Genomic DNA, 11,904 nt, shown 5'->3' with positions numbered 1-11,904 from the left:
AGGCGGTAAAACCAACCTTAAATAAAATGAGAAATAATATAAGGACTAGTTCACGTATAATTTTCCTAAAATAACGGGTGCCCGGGGTGCTAGATTTGCAGTTACTAAAGTGTCATGAGGATCGATTAGATTTCGTAAATTAGATAACAATTATAAATGATTATATACTTACTTATTTTGCTTTCAGTGGTGGGAAAAAGACAGCAGACTTTAAAGACAATTTTTACTACCTCGACATACTGAAATCGTCAGAATTTATTAGCGATTATTTGGGGGATTATAACCTCCAAATTAAAAAAGCAAATGCTTTCATGTCTTCGTGTCACTTCCCATTCTCTTACGTTACGTTCAATGCAGGTCTTCGAATTACATAGTATTTTTAGTTAGTTAGTATTTTTTGTTGCCCTAAACGTACCCACAGATATAAGAGCTGACACTTGTGAAGGTGCTCAACAACATGTAAGATATACTCTCCTATGTTCATCTGCCAGATCATAAATCAAAATGATCAGTAAATCCAAAAATCCTCTCTTCTGCTCCCCTACTAGAATGGGGATGATGACTAGGTTTGAATATTTTGATTTTTATGACACATTAGGGTAAATAGGGTCAATGTTAACTAATTTATACATAAAAAGCAAAGATTGTCTGGATATTTGCAAAATAAATGAGATTATAAAATTTTAAAATCTATTAAAAATCTTTTATCGTATTAAGATGAAAATTCATACAGTTTTAGCATTCTTACATTAAATGTGACATTTTTTTAATAAATTAACTATAAACATAAACGCACAAATAACAAAGATATTAGTAATTTTGTTTGAACGCACATACAAATCTAACGATCATTACATTACCTACGACGTCATTAGTTCGTGCCATTTTTTATGGGGCGTTTTTCAGGGATTCACTGCAAATCTGACCCTTTAAATTTCTGTAGCTCCGAAAGTAATGATCGCAGATACCCTGTTCCTTTTAGAAAATTGCTTTACTATTAGCATACTCTTAATTTATATACAATCTAAAAAACTGTCATCATCCCTATTTCTGAAGTCGCATAAAAACCATTGTACTTTCATTTTTTGATATCATTATTTATTTTGACGTCGAACTTTATTCACAAATTCTATATTAGTCATTTTGTGAACTCAGTTGTATTATCACAAGTGCATCTACAAGGCTGTAAACGTCACCAATATATTTCATTACACTTTGACTTTATTATGTTCTTGGATTATAATCCCAATAGAGTTTAACTAAGCACGCACTATAATTTTTTATTGATTAAGATCCACATCACTTTATTGATTTTTTTACATAAATCAAAATGAACTATATAAAAAGATATGGCAATATTTTTGGAATTTTTAGTAGGTACTAATCAATTCCTCTACATACACAAGATTTAAATACTTACTATCTATCTTAATTTAAAAGAACAAAAATGTAATTATCTTTTTTTCAGGATTCCGTACGTCAAAAGAAAAATTACTGAACCCATATAGGATCACTTTGTTTTCTGTCTGTCTGATCTGTCTGGGAGAGACTGACGATATAAGGCGCTCGCCGTATGGTCGGATTCAGTGGTCTCGTGGCGTTCGGCCCATATGCAACTTTTGTTGTGTAATCCTTCATGGGATCCTTCGTTATTTAGAATATATTACTTGGGATAGGCGGGGAGAATGGATTGAGAATGAGAATGGCTTGAGAGGGAGAATGGTGAGTGTTGGCATGTCGGAAGGGATCCCTTAAACCTGCTGGAGTCACTAGTCTGTGGGACTGCTCAAGGTATCCTTTGCCGTTCTAGGGTCTTATTTTCTGGTTACAGTGTGATTTGTCAATTAAGTTGTCCTGACAAATATTGTGAATCATAACCTTTCTTCAACATTAGTTTTCTTTTTTTTTAAATCCACTTAGTAGTGAGTTTTTTGCTAAAAAAATTGTTTTTATTTTGTAGAGACATGTCCACAAAATGAAAGACCAGTTCCATGTATTCAGGCGAGATGTGAACGTCGAGAATGCTGTGATCTTCCCCAACCAGTGGCATGTGTAAGAATAGATCCAAAGTTCTGTACCGAAGGCTGTCTTTGTGAAGATGGTTATTTAAGATCTATAGACGGAAAATGTATTCCAATTGATGAGTGTCCGGGTAATTATCAATACATAAATATCAATAAATCAATCAATCATCAATATGCATACAAATAAAATTGAAGTGTCTGTCTGTCAAATCAACTGTGTTTTCTTAAGTGCTTATAGTAATTTATAACATACACAATCATACACAATTAATATTTTTGTTTGCCTGTCGGTTTGTCCGGGCTAATCTTTAGAATGGCTGGACCGATTTAAATGAGATTTAGAGCAACATGCTTGAAACTGCATCGTTGGTCCAGTGTCAAGCCTATGTGTTGTCGGATCACGAGGTCCTGGATTCAAATTGTAGGTCGGGCTACGACACTGAGTTTTTCTTTCTTCTAAGAAACTTTCAGTTGAAAGTCTCTGCCTGGAGTAGCCAGGTTTAACGTTAGGGAGAAGCCACACGGTGCGGTGCGGTAGTAGCGCGGCACGGCCTTCATACGAATATCAATGATACGCCATACGTTGCGTTCAGGCGCCGCGTCGCAGGCACACTTTCTGCTTCACCACGTGTGTACAGCGACGCGACAAAACACCGTGTGGGTTCACTCTTAATTAGCCGTCGGTCTCGGTCATTATCATTGACATCTGATAGTGGTCGTTAATTTAACATTGTCACAAAGATTTTATACTATTAGATATGTTATACCTATTAGATATGTTACATGCCTACAAAATTACCACAAAAAGTGATCCGAATTTAGCTACTGCACTGAGCGTTCACATGCACAATTTTGTGATTTGTTACATTGTATATTTTTGTATAGATGTTACACTTCCTGAGCACACAACTCGACATTGGTATTATTTGACTAAATAATTTTCGTTGATTACTATGCGACTAAATGAAATTAAGACAATTATGCACCTTTGTTTGTCTCAGTTTCGACGCGCTAGTGACATACGAGTATCAAATTGTATAAATCTTTACATTATTACCCTAAGACCGCCAACCCACGTTAAAGCAGCGTTTTGTAATATTATATTCAGTAGGAGCGTGGTAGTCTAACTCCGTATCCCCTCGCCTGTAAGAAGGGAGGCCTGGAACTCAAGAGGGCCGTTAAAGTTGACTAATATCGATGAACAGTTTCCTACTAATAACAAATTATTTATTTATTTATTTATTTATAGACATGAAATTATGTTTGATACAGAGGCACAATGCGGCAACAATGAAGTCTTCGATTTATGTCCACCGAAATGTCCTGGAGATGAATGCGGTGTAGATCCAAGGCTTGTGCTATGTCCGCCAAACCCACAGCCTGGTGATCCAAGCTGCCAACCTAGATGCCGATGCTGCGATGGATATGCGAGAAATGAAGAAGACCAGTGCATCCCAAGAGATGAATGTCGTCAGTATTAAGCTATAAGTTATATGATTCCGCTTTTGTTAATTTACTTATTGAACTTATGTTATCACATCCATACTAATATTATAAAGTTAAAGTGTTAATGTGGTTTAATGCGCTTAAAAGAAGCTTAGTTAAGAAGCTTGGATAGCTCAGGCTATATGGCTGTACAACGTTTTTAATAAAAATAATAATAATAAGTCCGCAATTAAAAAAAACGCAATGATTTTACACGAGTTAAACTCTGGGGCATCTAATCGTCACAATTAATCCATAACAAAACTAACTAACAACTGGGAAAATGAGTAAAATTGTAGGAGGTAAAACCTATATTGACGATATTTTGCAGCGTCTATCTGTGGGTGTAACGAAGTGTATGACACGTGTATAGCGCAGTGTCCGCCGCGCACATGTGACTCTATCGGTAAATCTATTAAGTGTCCGCCGCCGCTGAAGCCTGGCGACAAGCGCTGCGAGGCTGGCTGTCGATGTGCTGATAATTACTATAGAAATGATGATAATGTGTGCGTTCCTAAATGCGAATGCCGTAAGTATTCTTGTTTTTCTCGTAAGTAAACTTGTACTTGAGAAATTACTCTTCATTATCATCATTAACAGCCGATGGACGTTCATTGCTGGATATAGGCCCCTTGCATGGACTTCCAAACAAAATGGTCTCGAGCCGCGAGCATCCAACGGCTCCCTGCAACCCGCTTAATGTTCTCGGTCCACCTAGTGGAGGGGTACATTTATACAACACTTTTAGAAAATAATCTAAAAACCGTTTTCAATTAAATAAACATGTTAAGTATAAAATCAATATTAAGGATATTAAGCAAATATGTACCTGCAAATTTGTACGGATCAGCAGTGAGCGAGTCCAACTCGTTTTTTTATGTTACTCTAATTCTTATACCATTATTATAATATCAATTTGTTTTTTTTTATTATGTAGAGAGATGCCCAAAAAACGAAACCCAAGTTCCATGTATTGAAGCGAAATGTGAACGTCGAGAATGCTGTGATCTTCTCCAACCAGTGACATGTGTGAGCATCAATCCAAAGTTATGTACCGAAGGCTGTCTTTGTGAGGATGGATATTTAAGATCTAAAGACGGAAAATGTATTCCAATTGGTCAATGTCCGGGTAATTATCAATACATCAATATCAATCAATCAATCATTACATCATCAATATGTATGCAAATTGAATTATTTTAACACAAATTTATTTACCAGCTCTTTTTAATTATTATTTACATTAATATTATAAAGAGGAAATATAAGAAATAACAGTATAAGTATTCAATTTTAATTTATAATAAATAAAATAATTATAAGAAAAACACACCATCTAATTGCTCACCCAGAGGCAAGATACCCAATACCTACTGTGCCAATACGCTGGTGCTACCCCTCTAGATTGCATTAAAAATTATTGTTATATTTTACTCAGTCTGTAAGGAGGGAGGTCTGGAACAGATACCTAATGATAACAATTTACGTTTGATATAGAGGCACAATGCGGCAACAATGAAGTCTTCGATTTATGTCCACCGAAATGTCCTGGAGAAGAATGCGGTGTAGATCCAAGGCTTGTGCTATGTCCGCCAAACCCACAGCCTGGTGATCCAAACTGCCAACCAAGATGTCGATGCTGCGATGGATACTCGAAAAATGAAGAAGGCCAGTGCATCCCAAGTGATGAATGTCGTAAGTATTACCCTATAAGTTTATGCTTTTGTTAATTTATATATCAAATGTTTTATATATATATGTACCTATTATAAACTCAAATAGTTTATTTGGTTTAACGTGATAAGAAGCAACTTAAAAAGTACTTGGTCGTCCCTTCAGTGTTGTACAGTTCATTAATTGATAAAGGTTACATGGCTATATAACGTCAAGCTATATAGGTACGCTTCTATTTTACGCAAATAAAACTCTAGGACATAGATTGTTAATAAAGGATATTATACCCTCTATTAACAATACCGAAACTAGCTACCAACTGGACAAAATATGAGTAATATGTAGAGTGTCTGTTACGGTATTTTGCAGCGCCTACCTGTGGGTCTAACGAAGTGTACGACACGTGTATAGCGCAGTGTCCGCCGCGCACATGTGACTCTATCGGTACAACTGTCAAGTGTCCACCGCCGCTGAAGCCTGGAGACAAGCGCTGCGAGGCTGGCTGTCGATGTGCTGATAATTACTATAGAAATGATGACAATGTTTGTGTTCCTAAAAGCGAATGCCGTAAGTATTGTTTATGTCGTAACTAAACTTGTACTTGAGAAATTACTTTAACTAGATAATAAATATTTTGATATATTCAAAAAACAATTCAAATAAATATTTCAGTGCCACACAAGTTTTACTTACTGCCTATATGAATTTAAAAAGAACTAAAACAGAAGGTGTACTTGTGTTTTTAGAAATTCCGTGACACAAAAGGAAAAATAGGAAACATATAGGACAGTGATCCTTTATTTCCTTTCCTATTGGCCTAACCCCTCTCATTATGAGAGGAGACTCGAGCTCAGCAGTGAGCCGAATATGGGTTGATGACGATGTATGTACCTGCAAATCTGTACAGAACCAGCACCGAGTCCAACTCGCCCTTATCCTGTTTTTCATGTTGCTCTACTTCTTATACAATTATCATAATATCAATTTTATTTTTAGAGACATGTCCACAAAACGAAAGACCAGTTCCGTGTATTCAGGCGAGATGTGAACGACGAAAATGCTGTGATCTGCTCGAACCAGTTGTATGTGTGGATGTCAAACCAATGATCTGTACCAAAGGTTGTCTTTGTGAGGATGGATATTTGAGATCTGAAGACGGAAAATGTATTCCAGTTGATCAATGTCCAGGTAATTATATATTAATAAATAACTTCTTTAACTTACTTTCGTTATAAAGATATAAAGTATTAATTTTTGGATTGAAGCACAAAGCATTTGGTCCAGTGTACAGTCTATGTTTTTCGGATCCTGCATTCGATTACTGGGTCGGGCTACGAGATACCGAGATTTTCTTTGTTATAAAAATTTGTCAGGGAGGCTTGACCTCCTAATAATAATTTATGTTTGATATAGAGGCACAATGCGAGAACAACGAAGTCTTCGATTTATGTCCACCAACGTGTCCTGGAGAAGACTGCGGAGTGGATCCAACGCTTGTACTGTGTCCGCCAAACCCACAGCCTGGTGATCCAAGCTGCCAACCCAGATGCCGATGCTGTGGTGGATATTCGAGAGATGAAGAAGGCCAATGCATCCCAAGTGATGAATGTCGTTAGTATTAACCTATTATCAAATGTTGTTACTTACGAGTATCTATACTAATATTATCAAGTTGAAGAATTTATTTAGTTCAACGCGCTAAGAAGAAGTTTACAAATTACTGGTTCGTTCCCTTCAGTGTTGGACAGTTCATTACTTGAAGAAAGATATAAAGCTATTTTATAACGTCAGGCTGTATAGGTACACCATGATTTTACGCGAATAAAAGTCTGGCATAGGTAGTTAATAGACACCAGGAATCTATAGCGAAAATATTTAACAACTGGACAAAATATGAGTAAATAGTATGAGTGTTTATTGACGATATTTTCAGCGCCAGTTTGTGAAGCTAACGAAGTGTACGACACGTGTATAGCGCAGTGTCCGCCGCGCACGTGTGACTCTATCGGTAAATCTATCAAGTGTCCGCCGCCGCTGAAGCCTGGAGACAAGCGCTGCGAGGCTGGCTGTCGATGTGCTGATAATTACTATAGAAATGATGACAATGTGTGCGTTCCTAAAAGCGAATGTCGTAAGTATAAATGTTTTTCAAACTTTACCACAACCTAAACTGAAGCCATTTTTTTCATTGAATGTATTTTAATTCGGCACCTATAAACAATCATAATTTACTTACACTCTTTTACTTCACTTACACCCTAATATATGGCATTTCGTTTCCACGCTATTTTTTTCAAATTTTTGTTGTACATTTGCTAATTTTTTCCATGACTTTAATGTTGAAAAATGTAAACAAGAGAATATAACTTTACATGCGGTAAGAAGACATCATTTCAAGTTACGGTTAAAAAGTTGTTATATTGTTTATATTTGTTTAAAAAGCTGAATTCAATGCGTTAAAATTTGTTGACATCTTGTAATATTTTTATTCTTATAACGATATTTTCAGCACCAGTTTGCGAAGCTAACGAAGTGTACGACACGTGTATAGCACAGTGTCCGCCACGCACATGTGACTCTATCGGTAAATCTATCAAGTGTCCGCCGCCGATGAAGCCTGGAGACAAGCGCTGCGAGGCTGGCTGTCGATGCGCTGATAATTATTATAGAAATGATGACAATGTGTGCGTTCCTAAAAGCGAATGTCGTAAGTAGATATTGTTGATTTGTCGTAAGTAAACCGCTATACCCAAGACGTCATTTATACTTGATAAAAATTATTTAGTTTTATTTTAAAAACAACACTCCTCAAAACGTCAACTTAGCAGACAGTGTAATATAATATAAGTGTTTATCAAACTCGGTACATTAGTCCCTTATTCTAACTTACGTACCGGAACGATAAATAACTTGGCATTACGTCTATGCCGGTAACTATCCACGGCCTAAGTTTACCAGACCAGACCAGAGTCAATTTAGAAAACATAAAATAGTTACCTGACCCGTGCTGGGAATCGAATTCAGGACCTCTCTGTCGAGAGCCAAAACACAATTGCACCAGAGATGTACCCAAAAAACAGAATCTAATACAAAAGAAGTTGTTAACATCTATAACTAATTTTGATATTTTCAGCGCCAGTTTGCGAAGCTAACGAAGTGTACGACACGTGTATAGCGCAGTGTCCCCCGCGCACATGTGACTCTATCGGTAAATCTATCAAGTGTCCGCCGCCGATGAAGCCTGGCGACAAGCGCTGCGAGGCTGGCTGTCGATGTGCTGATAATTATTATAGAAATGATGACAATGAATGCGTTCCCAAAAGCGAATGTCGTAAGTAGATGTTGTTGCTTGTATCGTAGGTAAACTGCTACACTTAAGACGTTAATTATACTTGATTATAAGTATTTTATTATATTATAAAAAAAACACTCTCCAAAACGTCAGCTTAGTAAGCAGTATTTTATTTTATCAAACTCAGTACATTAGGTCCCTAATTCTCACAACGGAATAGAACGATATATTGCTTGGCGGTACGTCTTTGCCGGTAGAGTGGTAACTAGCCACGACCGAAGCTTACCACAAAACCAGAGCAGAGCCCATTTAGAAAATATTAAATACTTAACTAATATGACCTAGAAATCAAATCCAGGACCTCTTTGTCGACCGCCAAAGCACTACCAACTGCGCCAGGGATTTATATGAAAAATTGAATCTAATTCTAAAGAAGTTGTTAACATCTAATATTGGTATGCTGGCGGCTCGAGACCATTGTGCTTGAAAGTCCATGCAAGAGGCCTTTGTCCAGCAGTAGACGTCTATCGGCTGATAATGATAATGATGATGATGATGACTTATATTGATATTTTCAGCGCCAGTTTGTGAAGCTAACGAAGTGTACGACACGTGTATAGCGCAGTGTCCGCCGCGCACGTGTGACTCTATCGGTAAATCTATCAAGTGTCCGCCACCGATGAAGCCTGGAGACAAGCGCTGCGAGGCTGGCTGCCGATGCGCCGATAATTATTATAGAAATGATGACAATGAATGCGTTCCCGAAAGCGAATGTCGTAAGTATCAATGATTTCATCCATGATAATAATGTTGTAATACACATCATTTCAAGTTAGGTTTATGAAATTGTTACGTACGTTTATTAGTCTATTAAAAGCGGAATTCAATGCGTAAGGAATTGTTAACATCTTGCAATATTTCTATTTTTATAACTATATTTTCAGCGCCAGTTTGCGAAGCTAACGAAGTGTACGACACGTGTATAGCGCAGTGTCCCCCGCGCACATGTGACTCAATCGGTAAATCTATCAAGTGTCCGCCTCCACTGAAGCCTGGAGATAAACGCTGCGAGGCTGGCTGTCGATGTGACGATAATTACTATAGAAATTCTGACAATGTTTGCGTTTCTAAAAGCGAATGTCGTAAGTAAACTTCTACAACCAAGACATTATTTATACTTTATATATTATAAAGTATAAATAATGTCTTGGTTTGTAATAAATAATATATAAAGTATAAATAATGTGTTATAATAGGCATATATCTCTCATATCATCTCTCTAATTGGCATATTAAATCTCATATTGATTAGTCTGTCATCGACACAACTAAAGACTAACAGGCTCGATTGTTAACCGACTTCAAAAAGGAAGGTTTTCAATTCGACTGTATGTCTTTTTTTTACAATATTTTAAATAGCTAGTGCTACGCTGATTGAATTTAATCAAGTTTATCATATTTGCAAAAAACTTTGTAACTTCCTTGACGTTGTCGTTTCACCTAATGGGGGGTCGCTATTCCAGCACCTTGGGAGCCCAACGTCCATCGACTCTATGAATTATGTGCCTCGCACTATGCCTCTCCATTTATAAAAATACTTTTTTATGTTCTATAGGTGAAGAAGCTCCTGCACCAGCGCCTCCTGGGAAACGTCCCAAAGTTTATTAATTGTAATTAAACAATATTTTTTTATGTGATATTACATACAAATTCGTTTTGTTTTAATTTTAATTTTGCATTATATTATTCACATTTTTTAAGTTGGGGGCACAAAAATTAATAAAACTTACTGACATAAAATGTATTTTATTTTAACCGACTTTATAAGATAATTAAAAAGTAATTCTTAAAGTTTAAATTTTTACGCCTAAAATACCAGTTTCCATGATTTTTTTTTTTACTGAGAGAGAGAGAGACTAAAAATGTGGGAAATGGGTATGTAAAATTATGAATGTGAAACTAATAAACATTCAGAGTTAAGCATACACTAAATACGGTGGGACATAGGGGATGAAAATTATGCATGTGGAACTAATAAGCTTACAGAGAGAGAGAGAGACTAAATAGAGTTGAAAGTAGGGGATGAAAATTATAAATGCGGTATTCCGCATTTATAATTTTCATCCAGTATATTATTATATACTTACAGAGAGAGAAACACTATATTTGGTGGGAAATAGGGGATGAAAATTGTGAATGAGAAACTAATAAACTTACAGATAGAGAAACACAATATTTGGTGGGAAATAGGAGATGAAAATTATGAATGAGGAACTAATGAACTTAATAAATAAGATATGTAAAAGCTCTACTTTCGCGGTTCTTTGTAACAAAGCTTATCTGGTACTGCCATTGTGCTTTTTTCTGCAGCATTGCTGTGCTCTGATTTGAAAGGCACGGAAGTCAATGTTATTAAGGTGTATGAGGCTTAACTCCTATTCTTTAATATACTTATGGGCACTGAGCGTATTGTCTTTATTCATCTTAACATCAGTTCTTGTGATTTTCATTCAAGCGGACACCCGCGACTTCGTCCGCGTGGAATTCAGTGTCTCCAAATCCCGCGGAAACCATGGAATTTTCCGGGATGGAAAGTAGCCTGTGTTAATCCAGAGTAAAATCAATTTCCATTCCAAATTTCAGTCAAATCGCTTCAGAAGCCGCAACGAAACTAATTCGAAACTCACACTGTCGAGTTTTAAAACATATTTTTTTTTATTCTATACAAGTTAGCCCTTGACTATAAGCACACCTGATTGTAAGTGATGATGCAAGCTAAAATGAAAGCGGGCTAGCTTGTAAGGAAGTAGGATGAAAATCCAGTCCATTTTCGGTTTCTACACGACATCGTACCGGAAAGCTAAATCGCTTGGCAGCGTGGTAACTAGCCACGGCCGAAACCTCCCACCAGTCAGATCTGGACTAATTAAGAAAATCTCAATCAGCCCAACCGGGGATCGAATCCAAGACCTCCGTCATGTAAATCCACCGCGTATACCACTGCGCTGCGGAGGCCAAAATGTTACAGAATAAATAGCACTAGTTGCAGGCAAAACCTACTAAACCATTAATAATGTATCGATGTACCTCGTATTACAATTATTACATGCTATTTTCTATCTAACAAGCGATGATATCACCACGATCATTTCATAATTTCCCACAAACTACCATGAAATACATAAACATGCAAATTTTTATGGTTTTGTAATAAATGTGTCTAGACAGTTCGGTTGATTTCATTTTGGACAATTAGCACCTGAATGAACTTCATTAATTTGATGATTTTACCAATTGACAACTGAATAATTAAGTGATTGATTATTATATTTTATTGATCGGTATTTTATTAAAACACTCCACAATGGACAGCCTTGGGCAGATAAAGTTATGAGTGTTCCGTTATTTTAATTAAACTTAGTTGCTATG

The 11,904-nt window shown here is 36.5% G+C and overlaps 1 protein-coding gene across 1 annotated transcript; it reads left to right on the top strand.

Annotated features, from left to right (window-relative positions):
• Positions 1-1,975: 1,975 nt before the first annotated feature.
• Positions 1,976-10,143, top strand: LOC112055084 (zonadhesin-like). The gene is made up of 14 exons (XM_052882662.1): positions 1,976-2,052; positions 3,274-3,494; positions 3,841-4,038; positions 4,447-4,638; positions 5,007-5,204; positions 5,553-5,750; positions 6,180-6,371; positions 6,597-6,794; positions 7,117-7,314; positions 7,693-7,890; positions 8,317-8,514; positions 9,054-9,251; positions 9,420-9,617; positions 10,091-10,143. Exons 1-14 carry the CDS (start codon positions 1,976-1,978, stop codon positions 10,141-10,143), a joined length of 2,517 nt encoding a protein of 838 aa, XP_052738622.1.
• Positions 10,144-11,904: the final 1,761 nt, after the last annotated feature.

This window comes from Bicyclus anynana, chromosome 7, assembly GCF_947172395.1.
Source record: "Bicyclus anynana chromosome 7, ilBicAnyn1.1, whole genome shotgun sequence".
In the NCBI taxonomy this organism is placed as follows: domain Eukaryota; kingdom Metazoa; phylum Arthropoda; class Insecta; order Lepidoptera; family Nymphalidae; genus Bicyclus; species Bicyclus anynana.
This window is presented reverse-complemented; position numbering and strand designations above follow the sequence as displayed.